General features: G+C 36.8%; 3 protein-coding genes across 4 annotated transcripts; all 3 read left to right on the top strand.

Moving 5' to 3' along the window:
* The first annotated feature begins 2,810 nt into the window (after positions 1–2,810).
* On the top strand, positions 2,811–3,302 carry LOC132031901 (E3 ubiquitin-protein ligase RHA2B-like). The gene has a single exon (XM_059421771.1). The coding sequence runs from the start codon at positions 2,811–2,813 to the stop codon at positions 3,300–3,302; it is 492 nt and encodes a 163-aa protein (XP_059277754.1).
* A 4,198-nt stretch (positions 3,303–7,500) lies between these two features.
* Positions 7,501–13,244, top strand: LOC132030734 (beta-1,6-galactosyltransferase GALT31A). Of its 2 annotated transcripts, none has more exons than XM_059420473.1 (11): positions 7,501–7,924; positions 9,347–9,446; positions 9,549–9,610; positions 9,748–9,959; positions 10,040–10,103; positions 10,201–10,273; positions 10,908–11,028; positions 11,671–11,758; positions 11,841–11,966; positions 12,087–12,181; positions 12,865–13,244. In XM_059420473.1, exons 1-11 carry the CDS (start codon positions 7,809–7,811, stop codon positions 13,011–13,013), a joined length of 1,206 nt encoding a protein of 401 aa, XP_059276456.1. In that variant the 5' UTR covers positions 7,501–7,808; the 3' UTR covers positions 13,014–13,244. The 2 variants fall into 2 exon arrangements, with proteins under 2 accessions (XP_059276456.1, XP_059276455.1); XM_059420472.1 differs by having other exon boundaries at positions 7,510–7,924; positions 12,072–12,181.
* A 2,572-nt stretch (positions 13,245–15,816) lies between these two features.
* On the top strand, positions 15,817–19,899 carry LOC132030733 (uncharacterized). Its single transcript, XM_059420471.1, has 6 exons — positions 15,817–16,815; positions 16,947–17,106; positions 17,222–17,398; positions 17,483–17,566; positions 18,881–18,962; positions 19,189–19,899. The coding sequence occupies exons 1-6, from the start codon at positions 16,481–16,483 to the stop codon at positions 19,623–19,625; spliced, it is 1,275 nt and encodes a 424-aa protein (XP_059276454.1). The 5' UTR covers positions 15,817–16,480; the 3' UTR covers positions 19,626–19,899.
* Positions 19,900–20,688: the final 789 nt, after the last annotated feature.

Below are 20,688 nucleotides of genomic sequence, written 5' to 3'. Positions count from 1 at the left end.
GCACAACTTATTTTTGTCCCTTCTCCAAGAAAATGAAGAAAGTTACCGCCTTACCCTACTAAAAACAAAACTAAAAATACTTTTAAGTTTTGATTTGGGTTCTATATTTAAAATAAACTTTCACTCTGTTTGATTTATATGAACCTATTTTCTTTTTTAGTCCGTCACAAAATGAATGATGCTCTTTCACTAATTTAAAAACAAATTCACTTTATGAAGTGATTCTTTAATCTCTTTTACTCGGCAAAGCTTTTTTTTTTTTTTTTTTCAATTCGTTTAACCTCCAACCTTCACTAAGACTTAATTATCACTTTTTTAATATAACATAAACACTTATAACTTCAAACATAATCACGTCCTTTGAGCTTATGTGACTAACCTATGATGTAACTTAGCATACGAAAATACGGGATGTAACATCCTTCCCCCCTTTTGAACATTCGTCCTCGAATGTTAAAATAAGACGAAACTCACGACATAATCACTATCAACTCTTCCATTCTTATTCAAAACCTTCCTTGTCTCGTGATATCATCACTTTGTTCTATATATCTCGTATGTTTACTATGTCCTTCCTATTATCTCTCTTGACTTATCTTATCGTACTCTTACCCTCTTCCTTATCTGCTTCTTGGTTATCATATCTTACCATAGACAATTCTATAACCTTTATCACCTGTCGCTTTTCTTCTTCTTCTCTCGCATAAACCGTAATGCCATTAGGACACAATTCCACCACTAATACTTTTTTTTTTTCCTTTAGTACCCATTCTTTTGAGCCCGTAGCATCGTCATCCCTTGCGTTCCCTTCTATAACGACTGGGTCGATCATTGCGGTATTTTATTTTCCAGTTGGCATAACACCGAAATTTCCTTTCACCCTACGCTTCACTCGATTCTCTCTTTTCTTTTTCTTTTAATAAGGGTCCTTATGCTAAGTCTGGCTATCGGTAATTCGTATACTTACACTTGGAATATTTTGAATCCCTCCTTCAATGATCTTCTTCCTTTAATGCTATCATAATCGATGCATTATTGCATCTATTTTCTATGACCCGATCATTCAATTGTCCAGCTCGTGCTGTTTTGTAGTCTCCCTTTACTGGGTAATCATACCATAGTAAGCATCATAGTTATTCTAATATCTTGTTGATCTTTATCCCCTTCGCTGGAATATTGTTCAATTTCTTTTCTTCCTCACGAATTATTTTCAGTCCAATCTCAAAAGACACCCTTCAATCACTCCATTCCTTTGTTGACTAACCCTTAGATCTTATTGAACTCGGCTTACAAAAATTCTCACTTCAAACTACATCGTTTTTCATATCGAGTGCATTTAGAATCTTTGCACTCTATTCACTCGCTCCTCCTTATGAGTCTTACCTTACGGTGCCTTGAAACAAATCCACACTTCGATCTTCATCCTTGCTTTCAATCTCGAGCCTAATACGTTCCTTTCATCGATTCACTTAATGTTCATCTTGAAATGTATAACGATAACAACTATACCATTTCTATATAACTCTCGCTTTTTGTTTTAGGGTCTATACTTGTCACGTCTTAGGATTCATCGTTTCAATCTCTACGCTTATATTTTCCTTACTCAGCTTCCCTTGTGGTCTCGCTTGGTTATTCTCAAATCCATTACCTCGGCTTCCGACCTTGAGCTCACGTATCCCTTTCCTCAATTCCCTTATTGTACCGCATCATATTCATGCCATTTCCCGTAATTTATAGAATTCATGTGTGAAGTCTTAACATACTCATCTTGCGATTCGTAACCTTGATGGTCGCCAACATAGCACCCAAGCAAGGATGGACTTTGTTTAGCTCACCAACCGTTAATTATGAGTCGATGCCTACATCCGCTCCATTAACGGCTGTCGTCCCGTGGGATACTCATAACAATAGTATGTCTAACCGTCTGTACCATCCGTATGGTGTCAACATCCCATTCTTCAATAGTCGGCATTCACTGGTAGCGTCATCTTCCCTTTTTTTTTTTTCCATCTCAAGTTATTTCTCTCTTTCCCGTAATCGACTTATAGTAACCGTAAATGCATTTCCCTTAACCACCACATCTTATCAAGGATCTAAGTCTCGTACGCGTAACTAATGCCCGCTTGTACCTCATACTCTTTTATTCATGTGTTGTACTCAGCATTGATTTCGAAGCCAATCATAATCATATCTTTACTTGTCATTGGTGATAGCCTTACTTTATCACTTTATCGTCATGTGGTGAACTCATAACTCATAGCCACATTTTTCTTTCCAGCTTATTCCTTTATGTACTTTACTTGTTCTGTCTTAGTATAGGGTATCCGTAGGAGACGCATCAAAGGACAGGAAACATAATCCTGTCCTTTGAGCTTATGTGACTAACCTATGATGCAACTTAACGCACGAAAATACGAGATGTAACATTTACAGCCACACAAATATTCAAGACTTATTTTGAACCATAAGTTTCAAAAGTCTTCACTCTTTCTTAAATGTCGTGCCCAGTCAAATGAGTTCACATAAATTGAAACGGAGGGAGTATCTATTGAATGATGAGAAAATAAATAAATTTTTATTTAATCTTCAGTTTTAATATAACTTGTCGATATTTAATTGTGTATTTTAATTTTGGTATCCTATAAAAAAAAAAGAGAGGCGTAGATGTAGACCACCACCAGCGTTACTAGTATTATATAAAAGAGGAAGGACCAGTTATTATGAAACTGAAACTAAAGAGACAAATCAATCCACTATTGTTGTTAAGGGACCAGTTGCCTTTTGTGACTAGTTGTGTCCGTAGTGGAGTGATGGGGTTCCTCTTCCATGCCATAGAATTACCGAAATTTCTGACAGCTACATTCTTTGTGGGCTTATGGAGGCATCTGAAATTGATGGTCATTGTTGGCCTCACTCGGCTGGGTCTGTACAAACCTGCACCTGAAGATGATGATGCGGATTCCGGCTACAACCCGAATAGTTACATACTCCTATTAGACGGCAGTTGCCCTTCCCTTGTCACCGTTCCAATCGAGGTCGCCATCGCAGCCGTGAAGCTCAAAGTTCCAATACTTCTCTACAGCGATTACCTCCTCCTCCGACGTGGCAATACTGATGAATTGGTGAAGGGATGCTCCATCTGCCTTGAATCTATGGAGCTAGACGATGAGGTCCGAGAGCTCATCACCTGCAACCACGTCTTCCACAGAGGATGTCTCGATACTTGGGTGGACGATGGACACGTGACGTGTCCCTTGTGCAGATCCATGTTGCTTCCCCCTAAGTTGACTTCTTTCCGATGATCGGCCGATCCCCCATTCATCTTCGATTTGTCGTCCCTTACATACATACGCCTACGCCTGTCAGCTTGTGTATCTACTCTATTTATTTTTAGTTACTACTATTATATGAATTCGTACAACTAATTTATGTTTCTTTGCCACTCGTTTTCCTTCAAAAACGAATTGTGCACAGAGTTCTTGTCAGCTTATGTATCCGTTTATTAATGTTACTTTAAATTCATAATGTACCTCAGTACCTGTTTTCATTTGTAATCTTGATTATTACAAATAATCCTTCCACCATAATTTTAGGGAGTCCAAAAAGTTAAATGGAGGTCACGTGAAAATTGAAATTATAAAAGGACATGATAGTGGCTGTCACGTGTGGGGTTTAAACAAGTACTGTTTCATTTCAACTTATATGAATTGATTGAAATCAACTCGACGCTAGATTTCTTTATAAAAAATAAGGAGGGTATTTGGGTAAACTCCCAAACCAATCAAACCAGTTTACAAGAAAGTATTGACAAGCACCAAATTGCACTTACCTCAACTAATACATTGGGTATCAATTTTTAGCTCGCAGGCAGATGTTTGCCAAGGTAATCATGCTTAACAAAGTTGGTTCATTCATGAATTAATAAACGTAAAGCTGGCAACTTAAATACATGTACAGTCAGACCTCTTTATAATAACATCCGCATATAACAATATTTCTCTGTAACGGCCAAATTTTTTTGAAACCAATTTTTTATGTTATATTTTACTTCTCTAGAACAGCATTTTACTTATAACAGCAACAACCAACTTTTTAACAGTACGCTCTTTGTAAAATTACCTCTCATATAACAGCTATTGTCTTTTTTTGGTAATATAATAATTAACCATCTTTATAAAAATAGAATATCTTTGATTCCCATTAACAAGTGTAGAGATTTTGATCAAATATTTGATCATTTAACACACTATTTATGACAAAATATTACTATATGAATATATATTTTCATCATTAAAAGATTTTTCTTCATTATACAAAGTGTGATTAATCTTAGAATTTGATAAGTAAACATGAAAAAATAAATTTTATGCATCTTTTTACCTATAACAGCGAAATATTATTTAAATGTCAATATTATTATATGTGTATAACAGTCATTCTCTATAACAGTAAAAAAAAATCTGACCCAACGATGCTGTTATAGAAAGGTTTGACCGTACAAGTTAACAAACCGGTATTTACGTATGCAGAAATCATACCTGTGGCTCTGGAGCAATGTAGGAACAAGGAACACTACCAAGTAGTAACAAAGGCGATACAATCATAAGCTCTAGAAAATGAGTCTAGAAATCCCAAGATTTCCATGATTGAATCCGTCTTACAATTGATAGTTCCAACAAATAGTATTCGTATATTAGTGAAATTGATGTTGATTTAAGCATAATTTAATAATGAATCATTTGTTTATTTGTTTGTTGGTTTGCTTGATTGTTTAGATATTTTCAAGAGCCTAAAAGGATAGCTGTACCCTCCAAATGTTATTGCTTACTTTGTTTTGGTACTGGTTGCCAGAGTTGTCAAGACCAACATAGAAATTGAAGTGAATAGCTAGTATATTATCAAGGTCTATGGTAGCAAAATATTTTGGACCCGTTGGGCCATGAGAATTATTCACTATCTTCACTTTGTGGTGTTTTGCCATAAAAATTCCAAATAAAATTTGAAGTTATATTTAGAATTTGAAAAACAACCAAAACCTTATTTTTCACTTTTTCCATTTTTGGTTTTGGACCTTTACTTTTGTTTTTAATTTTTACCCCAAAAGTTTTTATGTTGCTCAATTTTAACCCTAAAAGTTCATACAACTTTTTTCACTAGTCAGAGGCAACTTATGTTGCTTAGTTGCTCTCCACTCCAACAACATTGAACGTTATGTGCTAAAAAGCCTCTAAAAGAAAAGAAGCAGGGGGATTTTGTAACAAAACCATATTTAGATATGCTATATTTTTTGTGTACACCAGTAAGCTTCTTCTTGCAGCCTTTTGATGGAAAGAAACTTTTCGTTTTGAGCACTTCATAAGCTGATCTCAAGTATAATTACTATATTTCTCGCATTGGTTATGTTTATTAATTGTTTTGGGTGGTTTCGCTAGTTTTTAGAAATTTGAGGCTATAAATCATATTTCATGTTTTTTAGGAAAAATACATTTCAACAATCAAATATTATTTACAAAAACTATAGCCAAACACAACTCAAACTCCAACTTCAAAAATTTCAAAGAAAAGTGCTTTTTTTTTTTTTTTTTTTTTTTTGATTTCTATGGCCAAACAGCCTACTTAAAAAACTCATATATCTTCGCTTGCGGGAAAAAAAAATCAATATCATTTAACATTTGTTTCGAACTATCAAACAAACATACAAGTCAAAGTCCCACACCCCCTCCCCCAAACCCACCCTCCCTCCTTTGTTAATCAAAGTTTATACTCATACAAATAGTAGAATTAAAATAAGAATAGAAGACAATTTTACCTTAATTCCTTCGAAAGGTTTTAGGCTGACTAGAAGCATCTTCTGACAAAATTGCTTATTGTTGCGTCTAACCAACTGGCAAGCTTGTTGAATTTAGTGTTTTGCTTTTGTTTTTGATGAGTGAGCTATTCGATCTGCTAAATAAATGTGTCCGGTGTTTTGTTAGTAACTAGGTTTACCAAATCTTTTAACAATTTCTTATATGGTTAGCTGGTTAATCATAGTGCTCGATCGACCCACTCAACCGTAGAACTGGCATTGCAAAGTTCTGAATATCACCTAACATTAATACCTTAATTTAGACCATAAAGAAAAAACATTATAGTGCCTGTGCCCAACAACATTGATCCAGAGATCAATGGGGGGATTTTTGCTCTCTCTTTGTCGATAGCTAGCAATGCTGGAAACGAAATATAATCGAATTAAAAAGTTAGAATACTCTGAGCCTTGGAGAAATTTTGAGCTAGAGTCTCCGGACAAGCGAACAATCAGAACTTTGTTTAATTGAACAAAAGCAATTAGGAACTAAGAGCAAGGTATTTCTTGTATATAATTTTCAGATGTCCCTTACAATGAATGAGAAGCTCTATTTATACTTGAACTATGGGGTATAAGTTTCATGAATCGTGCCCTCTTTACTATCAATATTAATGCTATGACAATGAATGGTAATAAATGGTATTAATGCACATTTAAGACTGGAGGAGGATTTGGAATTTCTTGTAACAGTTATGCATTAAATGACGTTTGACCGGTGAGTTGGTATGCTTATCTAGGCCCTTTATAGTTTCTGTATCCGGTAGCTATTACTTCTCCGGAGCGTCATATGCTTTCTCGAAGCCTCTCGCGTGCTGACTCGAATTTGACATATCATCATCATCACGTGTCATCTTTTGATACGTTCACTCAGTGTCTACGAATTTTACGAATTTTGCCCCATACACTAGTACGAAGTCATATTCTTTACGTTCTAAGAACCCAAGATACTGATAGGAAAGGAAAAGAGGGACCAGGTCAAGGTGTCTTGAATCAGAAAACGAGAGAGGAGGAATGTCGCAATAGGGGTCATTAATTCACGTACTGATGGATGGACTGTCTCAAATATTAATGCATGTCCGCTTGTCTCGTCTTCCGACACCACTTATCGTACGTGTTCAACTTGTAAACTTACTTAGCTGCCCCCTTCCTACTCCTTGATTTAAGTCCTTAATATAGCAAGCACTAATCAGTGAACAGTTAAACCGATGTTCTAACCTTTTCTTTTTTCTTCTCCCTTGTTCAAGAGAAAGCGAGGATTTTCCATGATTTGTTATATGGGAAATATTACTCCATAAACACCTAATGATACCATATTCCTCCACCTGCTCAACTTTTCTTCTGCCATAATCATTAATATTGCTTTGAACTTCTCATTATTTGTGATTGCAGAACGCATATCTCCTCAAATGCCAGTAACCAAATAACCCATCAATCCAACTACTGCCACTTCTTTACAATTAAATACTTAACGTGCTAAGCATTCCTTTTTTCTTCCCCCCCTCTTTATTTAAGATAAACAAACGCTCAACATGCGAGCAATAATTATACATTATTAGCAATAATTTTCATTAATGTAACAGTTATTTTTATTCATAACTACTACTCCTAGTAATCCATTTGTTTAAAGTGGAGGATAAAGTAGTAATTGAATACGTATAATAAGAGGAGACTCGCGGCCAACCAATGAAGGCTGTTGTGACTTTTTGTCTTTCTTGTGAAACAGAGGACATGAAGTCTTGTGTATTTGCAACTTAGTCCCCATTCTCCTGTTTGAATATCCATCCCTTTCCCAAATTTAGCTTGAAAAACATGGTATGATTGATAATGATGTATAGCGCGCGTGCTTCTGTGTCCACCACTCTTTTTGCAATGACTGTCACGTCCTTCATTTCAAATTGAAAAAGTAAAGTTTAAGCTCCAGCACTGAAGCAGCTTTACTTTGTGGATTGGAAAAGGAAAAATGGGTTTGAAGGTAGGAGGAAGCAGGTCACCACCATACAAGGCTGGTGTCTCCTCTAAATGGGTCACTCTGCTTTGCATTGCCAGCTTCTGCTTTGGTGTTTTTGTTATCAACAGGTACCAACTCCCCATTCTTCCTTAACCATTTTCCTCCTTGCTCAAAAATACTTTCTATTTTCTGTTAAAAAATTTCCCACAAACGGATCTTGGGGAGAGTAGTTGCTGCAAAATGCCGTCGTTTTAGTATGATGTGATCAAGCTCGGATTCAAGACCCTTTGAAAATATAGATAGAGTTGTATGTGCGGATTATATATCTGTTGTTCAAATTTTGGTTTGGGATTTCACTGGATATGTTGTTGTATATTTCAGTTGAGACTTTTTCTCAGCTGTTGCTGTGTGCGAGGTCAGAATTCAATTAGTCGAGCGGATGAATAATATCCACATTGATACGAGCAGTGCTTTTCAATAATAAGTTACTAGTAAATAAGTAGTATCTTTGCCCAAAGTTGTATTAAATGTTCAGCAGTAGAATTGCACATGTCTCCTGGGTGATTTGAAGTTCCCAACCTTATTGCCCAATGAGGTTGAAAACGAACAGACAAGTTGGTTCTTTGTTTCTATGTGGACCCACTATGTATTTCGAATGATGTAGATTGTAGACAATGGATTAGTATATAAAGGTTGGGCAACGACCTTTGCCTGGTTTCCTTGGATTATCTTTCTTCCAGAAAAGATAAAGTCTACTTAAAAGGTTCAGAATTTTACTGCGAATTTTGCTTTTGGAGAAATTGGTGAACTCGTAAGCGTTGACTAATTTGGTTGAGGTTGAAGCTATTGGCATCTTCTGAAAACCTTGAAGTTATTGGCATCTTCTGAAAACCTTGAAGTTATAACCTTGCATTTTGACAGTTCAATTAGGATAATGTGGTAAATCAATGATTCATGGTGGTGCTGTGACAGTTAGTGTTGTCTAGAAAATGCAATTTACTGGGTTCTCGATAATTTATTTATACATATTAAGTGGATTTTTAAATGTAAATATAGGGTTTGAGCCAAAGCTACTGAGTTCTACCGAAGCCGTAGGCAAAGCTTTAGCTCCACCCCTGCAAATGAAAGCATGATGGATCATTAAAATGTTTTGGTTTCTACACTAGAAATATTTCACATCTCTGGACTAGTCTCTGAGTTGTAAACACTATAAGCATATAACTTAAGCGGACATGTCTATCAAGATTCCACCCCTTCTTTAATTCAATAACTTCATGTTTTTCCCTGTAAAGCAAATGCATATTTTTTACCATTTGGAAGAGAGACTTCCTACATCATATCTAGTGTTGATAGTTACTATAGTGTTAATGAATGTCAGGATTGGCAATTAGATGCAGACCCCACGGTTGAATCACATCTTTGATCTTGCTTAGTTTTGGCATTACAAGTATTGCTACATAGTTGTATTCCATATGTACTGTTAAAATTCTATGTTAGTTTCTTGCAATATCTTGTATGCCTTGACGACATGTTGAGTTGCTTTTTCTTAGGTTATTGACAGTGCCTGGTCCAGTTAGAACCGTGGACAACGCTATATCTGGGGAACATGTGTCACAAGAACTTCATCCTGTTCTTAAGTGCGAGAAAAAGGTAAGTCAGCAGGAAGGTGACGTTATAGGTCTCATAATTTTTTTTACAAAATAAGTAGATAAAATGATTAAATGATTCCCGGTGTTGTTGATGTTGATGCAGGATAATTCTCTGGTAGCAGGAGATATTCTCTCCCAAGTTTCAAAAACACATGACGTAATCATGTAAATTTATGTGCCCTCCCTTCAGTTTATAGGTTCCAAGCTAGTGATTATGTTCGTTAAAAAGAGAATTAAGTTTTGAATCTCATCTTTAATTCTGCTTAATAATCTGATAACATTGTATGCCACAAAATTTATAGGGGATTGGACAAAACCATAGCTTCTCTGGAAATGAAGCTCGCTGCCGCTAGAGCTGCTAAAGCAGAAAATGAAGAAATATCTACTGTTGATAGGAAACCAGTAATTGAGCCTTTGAATAACCGCCCTAAGGTTTTCTTAGTTATGGGAATCATTACTGCTTTCAGCAGCAGAAAGCGCAGGGATTCAATTAGGGAAACTTGGATGCCTCAAGGTTTAATTACCTACCTTGTATAAAAAATTTCTTACACCAAGATATACTGTTGGTTAACATTGCTTTGGTTAACTATATAGGGGAGGATCTAAGAAAGTTGGAAAAGGAGAAGGGCATCATCATACGGTTTGTGATAGGGCACAGGTAAATTGACATTGGAGATTGAATGCTTAGAAAGGATTTTTGTTATGCAGTCACTGTTCTATTTTCATACTTAATAATGGACTGAGATGATGCCCAGTGCAACCCCAGGTGGAGTCCTGGATCGTGCTATAGATGCTGAGGATGCACAGCATAATGATTTCTTCCGACTTGTAAGTTTGCTGTTTTTAGTGCATGTCATGTTGAAGCTCTTATCTTATTCCATCTCATGCTTTCATGTTTGTCTAATAGCAAGTTAGTTTGAATTATATTTACTTTCTCTGAGATTCTCTTCTTCCTCTTTCCAGAAGAAGTTCTGCGCAAACCTTTCAATTGTATAAATATGAAACTGACAATATTTCACCGTCCTCATCAAAAAAACGTATGGCATTGGCATCTACTGTTTATATAGGCCGTTAATGCTTTTAATAGTTCATGCATTTATTAATGAATACACTTAAACATGTATGAGTGTCTATCGATATGCCTGTAGAAAGAGAGGTCCTTTGATTTAGCATGTACTTAATGTTTACTACAGAGCACCCTTCTCACCTATCCAAAAAAAGAAGAAAAAGGTGCACTTTTTTTCTTTATCTTCTGTCCTCCTGTGTCTTTTGCCCATTTGTATGATTTTCACTTGGAGTATGTGTTGCTATTTTTCAAGTCTATCATCTACAATATGCCATGGCGGTTCTATCAACATGAAAGAGAGAACAATAGTCGTGCCATAAATCTTAAAGCTAGTTGGATTTTGTTGACTGCACAATTTTACTATTTTGCTATGTGATAAGACATCTTATATTGCAGAATCATGTGGAAGGATATCATGAGCTGTCCTCCAAGACTCAATTATACTTTTCAACTGCAGTGGCAAACTGGGATGCTGAATTCTTTATTAAAGTTGATGATGATGTGCATGTCAATCTGGGTTAGTACATGCTTATTTGATTTTTTTTTTTTTTTTTTTTCAAAATCTGAATTCTGAGTAATAGAGATCCACACTAATTAGGAGAGTACAACGGCAACACCTCAAAATCAAGCTAGTTGGAGTCGTCTATATGATACTTTATTATCCATGTTGCTCCATTTAGGTTCTCTACATTTGTACTAGCATATAGTTCTCTAATAGGATTTGAATCCTACCGAACATCGGACCTAAGTAGACGTACAAATATGACTAAAACTTATTTCCATCTATTGAGCTTGTTTGGATGGGCTTATAACTTATGGCTTATAAGCAAAAGCCATAAGTTAGGAATCCTAACTTATGGCTTTTGGATTATTTTTGTTATTTTGGCTTAAAACGAGTGCTTAAGAGCACCTTTTTATCTTATCCAAATACTACAAAAGTGCTTAAAAGCTATTTTAATTTTTGGCTTAAAAGCACCTAAAATAAGCCAATCCAAATAGGCTCTAAATTGGTATCGCCTGTGTAGCTTACTTACAGTGCCAGTCACATGCCCCGCTAAGAGGAGTGTTATGGTAGGTTTATATTTAGCATTAAGCTAGTCAACATCCTCACAACACTATGTTGGAGAATGCTGAATACTAATAGCATATTTTGTCACAGGTGTTGTTGGTTCATTGTTAGACCGTCATCGATCTAAACCTCGGGTGTATGTTGGTTGCATGAAATCTGGACCTGTTCTCTCGCAGAAGTAAGATTGTAGATTCATAATGAGCTTCTACAGTTCTACTTCAAGGTTCAAAATTTTCAAGTATGACATGCTTTTTGTGCAGATTAGTGAAGTACCATGAACCGGAATACTGGAAATTTGGTGAGGAGGGAAATAAGTATTTTAGGCATGCAACTGGACAAATATATGCGATCTCCAAGGATTTGGCTACCTACATATCAATCAATGGGTATACCTCTTGCTTCATAAATTTGTCTCAATGTTTCTGTTTATTGCATATCCATTTGCTTTACTGGTCACGTGTACTGTTTATTCATAAAGAATTTCTCGTCAGACACATTCTCCACAGGTATGCAAATGAAGATGTTTCTCTAGGTTCTTGGTTTATTGGGCTGGATATTGAACATATTGATGAACGAAGTTTGTGCTGTGGAACACCCCCAGGTAAGATGCTAACGCATGTTTACTCGAATACTCTATGTGGTGCACTGGTTTCTGGTCTTTTCCTTCTGCTACTAGAGTTGATTATTGTTGACATTTCTCGGCTAAAACTCAAACAAGTTCGTCATAATTGGCGATAGCCAAGCAGTCCTTCGGTATATATTATCACATGGAAAGTTTACTGAAAAATCCAACATAGAATTTCACAGCAATTTGCATGCGTAAGGCATAGAGGCCACTTAAGATATTAATGTTAACTGTTACTCTGGTCAAGAGTCCTTAACTCTTTTTTTTTTTGCTACACAATGATGCTACCCCGTCCTAGACTTCATATTCTTCGGCACAAGGCTGGGTCCGAAAGTTCTTATCGAAAACTGCAAGCACCAATCTCCATTATTTACACTCGGAGGGCAACCCCGCCCACCTCTAATCAATTATTTCTTGCATATATTGCCATCAGAAACACTCCCAGAATCTTGGTCTCAATAATATCTGCAGAGTGTACAGCTCTTTGGGCGCTTTATTTTAGGGAGTGTCAAGATAGTGCTTGCACTAAATGCTCGGCTCAATTTTTTTCTTAGCATAGATTTCACGCATTTTTTTGGAGGGCCATAAGCAGATGATCCAATAGTTAGGCATTATTTCATTCATTTTCTTGACTGGATTATTTCTCTCTTAACTGAAAGACTGCGAGTGGAAGGCCCAAGCTGGGAACACTTGTGCTGCATCATTCGATTGGAGCTGTAGTGGAATTTGTAAATCAGTCGAAAGGATGGAAGAGGTTCACCAGCGCTGCGGAGAGGGTAATGGAGCAATATGGCATACCAGTTTCTGAAAACTTACGATTATGCTTGATTCTTTTCTTTGTTACTCCAATTGTAAAGTAAATTTTGTGAGTGGTAACAAGAGGCATGTGGTGAGAACATGTGATCGGCCCCTTTTTTGCTTATCAAAGCCATGTGACTTGAAATCTGTAGAGTTCACTAACTTAATCATGCAAATTGGAAGTTTATTAGTTAGGCAGAAAATTGATGTCATGAACCAGTCTTATTCATGGAATTCCAAAGCTGAAGGGCCAACAGTGGACATAGTAAGTTACTTGAAATAATGAGTGCAGGAGTTGGACGGAATGTGCATGTTAAACGTGTTATTTTTGTTAAAAATGCGCATGGCAGTGAAAGGCGGCAACGGATGGAATCAAATCGCAATAATATTAGGTTGCAGCCGCATCTTTGGCAAAAATTGCTATGATGAAGTGAAAAAAGGTCGTAAATGATAATGATGAGTTATATATGACTGACACGTTTATTGGATCCAAACAGATATATGCTCGATCCCACAGTCCCATTAATTCATGTTCTTTCACTTTCCACGTTGATTTTACTCCCTCCATTCCAAAATAAGTGTTCTTTTAGGCTTTTTATTTTGTTCCAAAATAAGTGACACTTTAGGATTTCAAGAAGAAATTAATTCTATTCTAAATTTACCCTTATTTATTATAAAAAATTATTAAATAACTTTTTTTTTCTAAGCATTAATTAGGGATGAATTAGTAAAAACATTAATTTTTAGTGAGCCGAAAGATTTCAGAAGGTGTGCATGAATAAAAGAAATCATTTATTTTGGCATGGGGGAGTGTTAATTATTGACTTTGAGAATTGAGATAGGTTTGGGCGGTACATTTTGCCTCTCTGCCATTGCCCAGCACTTTATGTTATTGGGTCACCATATTTGCTTTCAACATTAGTGGAGTAGTGGCTGAAAGTGTAGTAATTAGCCTACTACACTCCATACGCCAAAGTCAAGCCGGAAAGAAGGGAACAGAAGAAAATGGGTCCATTTATGACACTAAAGAATCATTGAGCTTCTGTAGAATGCAGTTAAACGTGAAACTTGAACAGTAGTATTAATTGCAGCTGCTTTTACATACATAGGACCTAATTGTCGTGTCCAAATTAATGGAATTGGTGGTCTAAATTTGAGTAACAAAGCGGAGATTTGGAAGAAGTAATACCACGAGTTAATTTAAGAAGAATGCTGCACCGACCACTGTTTGAATTTTGAAATCGACTTTCAAAGTTGTCATCAGAGTTAGGTTTGGTCGGAGATGAACCATGTTAATTTCCTGCACATTTTAATGCTACTACCCTTTTTTCCTTTTTCTGATACTGTATTATTAACGACTTATATCTTGGTTTCCTTTTCGACTCTTAAGTATACGATGTTACATTAAAGACTCTAAAAGGCTGAAATAGTAAACCAATTTTTCAATAATATCCTCTATATTTATGAGTTAGATCTGTGTGAAGTTGAACCGAATGGAAAATGGGTCTCTCTTTTGAATTTTGAATTTGACCCACAGAAATTCGCAATTTGATAATCCCCACGTTGTTACTTAAGCTGTTGTAATAGTTAATTAAGTTGCCAACTAGTATCCACGTCAAGGGTTTGATCCAAACTGTTTAATCTGCCATCCTCACAGACAATTAACTGCACAATTAATATTACTTCAGTTTAATATTCAATCTTTAAGATTTTGTTACCTCTAAACTCTATCACATACCAAAGTGCCCAACTTCGAAAATTCAAGAAATTTTAGGAGTCAACTATTTCATGTTGCCTGTTCTGAATTTCTAGACATTATCAAACCGTGAAGCTTGTTGACAAGCTTTAGTCTGCTCTCTCCTTATAAAATGTATACAGATCTTCATCATGTATCAAAAAAAAACAATCAATTAAGGGTGGGTTTGACATGACGAAATCCATTTCCAAAAGAAATGTTCTTCTCATGAAAAAATTAAAAAAATCATTTTTTGATGTTTGGTTGTCATAATATATTTTTCACAAATTCAAAAAAATGACAACTCATAAATTCGTATCACTCTGCCAAGTCCAACCACCAGTAAAATATTATTATCAATTTAATACTTAAAATTTCATCTGAAATACTAGGTAACTTTTTATTTCTGCATTAATCTTGACGGACAGAGTTAACCAGTAAATGTTATCGTGTTGGTGCACAAATTTACACAAACACCACTATTGTCAATTATTTTTTTTAGAGATAACAAAAACACTATTCGATTTGCTAATCTGTTGAGACTTTACTTATGAACCATCACTAAACATCGTGGTAGTTGGTTCTTCCGGGAAATGGGATTAAATTGTGTAAAACGTGAAAGTTTTTTTTTTGGTAACATTAACTTTCACTGTTTTTATGATAACAACCCCCAGGCCCCACCAACCTAGCAGGAGAGAAAAATAAAGTTAACGAAGCGAACTGAGTTGACATTATTCTATACACTGTTATAGTTTACCGAGTCTAGTAAATGCAATAGTATACTACCATGGCAAATCTTTTTTCTAATGTAATTATTTGCAACACATGAAGCACAAGAAGTAGACATTTTGCGATTGGTCGTACAAAGTTGATGATGTTATGTTAGCTGGTCAAAACACTAGTAAAAGAGAAAGCCCAAAGTCAAATGGTTTGAATGAGAAAAGATGAAAACGCGGCGTTACTACTACTCTTTAAGACTTGACTCCTAATGCGGAGTAGTATATAACCAACTCTTATATTAATCAAAAGCCAAAAAGCGCATCTGTTTCTAACACATTATAAATTTATAACCTACCAAACCAAATACTTATATAACCACCACTTGTTTGTGTCAATTAAAAACAAAAATTCGCATCTTTTTTTCTTCTCTGTCTCTCTTTCTCTCTAAAACATCTCTTTCTAAAGAGCCCATCTTAACCTACCAAACAAAAATTTGCACCTACAATTCATTTCTTTACATTTTGAAACTACAACCACCAGAACCAGTTGTCTACAATAAGAGCATATATATATATTATTATATTCAGCTGGATTTTGTTATTCCTTGGTGCTCAGGCTTGAGAGGAGCAGAAGGGAAGGGGCGTGAAATGAAATGAAAGAGGGCCTACTAGGAATCGAGTAATACGTTTGTATACCGCTACATCCTTATCCTCTTCCACCCCCCCCCCGCCGCCCAATACCCCCTCCTTTTATCCCCTCTCTCTCCCTAAATCTATTCCTTCATCTTCTATCCTCCCTTATCCCTTCTTTTTATTTATTTTTTATCTTCCATTTAATTAGCTCTTCTTCTTCTCTTCCTTGCAACCCCTTTGCAAGTTGCTATCTTTTTATATCTTTAGGGTTGGTTTTCTCTTATCTCTTCCCCCCCTTCTTTTTTCCTTTTTTTTTTTTTTTTTTGAAACCCTCGACTCATCGCTGTGCTCAAAGCTTGTACGATTGAATCGGGGGTTGTTTCTTTTGTTATGGCTTTGGTAGCGGCTTTGCTTGAGATTTTACAAAGACCAACTTTTGGGGAAGTAATATTAGAGCTGGGGATGTTTATGGCGCCCATCTGGATTGCTGTTCTTGTTGGGGTGTTGGTCGGATGGGCATGGAAGCCCAAGTGGGCTAAAATTGGCCCCGATTCCTTTGATTCTTCACCTTCAACACATGTTGCTGCTTCCTCTAGCTCGATGCTCCTTCAAAACTTGTCTTCTGGGTTTGCTTCAATTTCAACTCTCAAATTGCAAGTTCCCAGCTGCATTTCTTGGATCAAGGAAACTCAGCCCCCGCCCTCCATTTCATGTTCTAGTTCCAGGTTAGTTGAAAAGTCTCTTCTATCTTTCTTCTTGGTAAAGATAAAAAAAAAAAATTCATTTTATTGCCTTCTCCTTTAAGAGAGACATATTTTGGTTTCGGAAGAGTAATAATTGAATCTGCTGTTATCAGTTCATTGGAGCTGGAAGGCGAAAAATCAGTAGTAACAGATGCAGACCTTCTTTACTTAGACGGATTGGTTGAAGAGAAAGATGGAGGGCATGCTTGGATTCAGATGATGGACCGTTCTACCCCAAATATGTCCTATCAAGCTTGGCGTAGAGACCCTGAGGTAGATTTCTCTTCCCCTGCCCCTTTTAGTATGTGTAATGATAAGAGGGATCGTTTCTGTGCGTGTTGATTTTTGCATTTTCGGTTAATTGGATTACATTTTAATATCATGCTAGACTGGACCACCGCAATATCGCAGCAGAACTGTATATGAGGATGCCACTCCTGAAATGTTGAGGGATTTCTTCTGGGATGATGAATTTCGATTGAAGTGGGATGACATGCTTATAAGTGCTGAAACATTGGAAGAGTGTCCTACCACTGGAACCATGACGGTTCAGTGGGTACGTAAGGTATGATGGTGCTCTGTCTTCACCTGTGCATACTTTTGAATCACCTAATTGAAGTATGACTTACCAAAATCATTTCTGTTCCAGTTTCCGTTCTTTTGCAGTGATAGAGAATACATTATAGGCCGTCGGATTTGGGAGTCAGGGCGGACTTACTATTGCGTCACAAAGGTAAGAGAACGAGAGCTTGTCATTAGTGCACAAGTAGTGTTTGCCAATTGTAGATGTCAAACAAGTGTGTGCTCCACTGTCAGAATCATTTGTGCTTGGTAATGGTAAATAGAATGCTTTTCACATAGCATGCCGTTTGTTAACCTACCATTGATGTCTCTTATGTTAGTGGAAGCCATATAAACGAGGGCTAGAAATTCCATCAAATATAAGGGTGTCGCTAAAAAGGATGCTTTTAGACATGGTAGACTAGTTGGGAACCTAAGCCTGATAATCAAATTTACATTTCTCATTATCTGAGTATAACTCACAGAAGTGGAGTTAGTTGTACTCAAACCAGCTTAAGTGTGTGCTTTTGCACTTGGTATACTAATTTTGAACTGAAGGTTGATAAGAAAAGATATGTTTTCTGTTAACAGGGTGCAGTAACCTTTTATCAAACCCTTTTCCTCTCCTGCCTTCGGCATCTTTTCTTAAGAAATCCTAGTTTTGGAATAGAACATGTTGTGTATGCGTTAACCTTTACCCATTGACAGCCAGAAAGGCAAAATTGGATTTGTTGTTTTCCCTTCAAAGGTAGCAGTGAACGTGACTGCGACAAGCGGACTAATGCTTCATCGCCCTAATAACTTAGGGAGCTGCAGGGATGAAGCTTCTCCCTCAATGAAACTTCCTTCATCCAAGTCATGTCCCATAGTTGTTCTGGGGGACTGGTAGCCCGGTGCACTAAGCTCCCGCTATGTCCTGGGGGACTGTGTGAAATACTTAAATAGGGATTGTCTAATGAAGATGCGGAATCCTTCCTGCCTTCATGGTTATCATGAGGTCTAACAATTAAATCGTTTCGATGCTCTACCAATGTTTATCTCGACCAGCCATTTCATACTACTTATGGTGACCATCTGACTAGATACTTACTTCAAAGTCAAGGCTTCTCTTAGATACTTACCATTAGTTGCCTGGAGTTGGATATTATTTTCTGTCAGAGCTGCAGTTGAATAGTGAAGATACTCCTAATTAACACCCAAATGAAGAATATTTACCTGTGGGAGAGGGGAAGACGCAAGATCAAATTGCAGGTACCCTAGTGGGAGCAACTACCCTTAATGTTTTTCATTGTGTGTGTGCATGCATGAGTAGTGTTACTTCAGGAGAATAGAATCTAAAAACTGGTAAAAAGTTCCCGAGTTTTGACCTGATATTGGTTGGAGGTGCTTCCTGTGTTGCTTTTTGATTTTAGCTGCCCTCACTCACATTCATACCTGAACGTCATTTTGGTGAAATCTTAATAATCTTGATTTCTACGTGTTTCAGGGTGTACCAAGCTCCTCTGTTCCCCGTCGCAACAAACCAAGACGTGTTGATCTTTACTATTCTAGTTGGTGCATTCGCGCAGGTAATTTAAAGTGATATTGCTTGCCTGATTGCTCAAAATCCAATAAAATAGTGGAAATTACTAGAGCAAATATGATGATTAGCAATCAAATGTAGTTGTCCTACAGGTCATGATAGAAAATATTATTACCAGATTGAAACTTGAGAAGTTTCATTTCAATATCTGAGAAGAGTTACTTTAATGGCTATACCTCTAAATTGTTTTTTAATTTCTTTTGCATGATCAGCCGAATCCAAGAGAGATGGTCGGATGACTGCCTGTGAAGTGTTACTCTTTCATTATGAAGACATGGGTATACCTTGGGAAATTGCAAAACTCGGGGTTAGGCAAGGTATGTGGGGAGCTGTGAGGAAGATCGACCCTGGTTTGCGTGCATACCAGAAACATAGAGCGTCTGAAGACCCAATTTCACAATCTGCGCTCATGGCGCAAGTCAACACCAAAGTTGATATTGAGAACCTCAGATCATTGGGGAGCAGATCCGATCTGTCTGAGATTGAGCCTGAGGATTCGCCTGAGAAGCCTGCTGGAAGGAGCATACCGAGGTTCCTAGTTGTTGGTGGGGCAATCGCCCTTGCTTGTAGTCTTGATCGTGGACTCCTCACAAAAGCTGTTATATTTGGAGTTGCTAGAAGGTTTGGAGGGATTGGCAAAAGGTTGTGAAACTGCTCTGGTGTCGAGGCATTTTATGTAACATCATTTGATCCGCAAGAGAACATACTTTGGCAGCAAGGCAGCTACCGTGACGAGTTAGGCAGCTAGATCCTCCTCCACTGCCGAAGCTGTGAGAGATATATATTCTGTTGTCTTCTGTCGAGCTGCAAGGCAGCCACTGTTCAGGAGAATCCAGATATACCATACATGTATTTTTTGAAAATTCTGCTATCACTGAATATCTCATGCTTCAAATAAAAAGCAAAGCTGATTCTTTTATGAACTTTTTGTGTCTCCTTATTTTCATTACTTTTTCTTATTTTTGTTCTTCGATGGATTGCAAAAAAAACATTTCTCGAGGACTGGAAAACAAGGTTTCTATAGTGCTTAGAGGGAATTCTTTTTTCGGCATAGGGTCATATATACTTTCAAATAAAGTTCATATATACCCTCCGTTATACTATTGGAACATAAATACCCCTACCGTTATATTTTGAGCTCAAATATGCCTCTGTCCGTTAAATGTCAGGGTCCCAACTTTAAAATAGACAGGTGGAGGGATGAGATTAATTTAAAGGACTAGATCATTTTTCCCCAACCAACACCGAAAATAAACCATAACCTCACTCAAATGAAGCTTCAAATATCAACAATGGAGTAATGTCAAAGTTCTTTCCTCAAATCAGTTTTGACAGCTTCAAAAACAGTAAGTGAATGATTCTCGACACCCAAGCTGACACGACACTTCAAAAATCTCAGCAACTCAGAATTTCAATGAGTCAACAGTGAAGATCTATTGAAGAACTTCAATTTTTTTTTTATTTATTTAATCTCATGTTCGAATTCGAAGAACCCAAAAATTCAGCTAAATCATGAGATAATAGTCAAAATATCCCCCAACGTTTGACCAAAATGCCAACTACACACCGAACTTTCATGGGTCCTATTACCCCCCTCGGACAAATTTTTTCAATAGCAAAATGACCCTTTTTTGATGTAAGCGATCAATCTCTAACCCCCAAATATTAAATAAGCGGTTGTCCACACGCGCTGGCCACGTGCCACGTGTTTA

The sequence above is a fragment of the Lycium ferocissimum genome, chromosome 9, assembly GCF_029784015.1.
Source record: "Lycium ferocissimum isolate CSIRO_LF1 chromosome 9, AGI_CSIRO_Lferr_CH_V1, whole genome shotgun sequence".
NCBI lineage: Eukaryota > Viridiplantae > Streptophyta > Magnoliopsida > Solanales > Solanaceae > Lycium > Lycium ferocissimum.
Note: the sequence above shows the minus strand (reverse complement) of the source record. Positions and strands in the feature narration are given on the sequence as shown.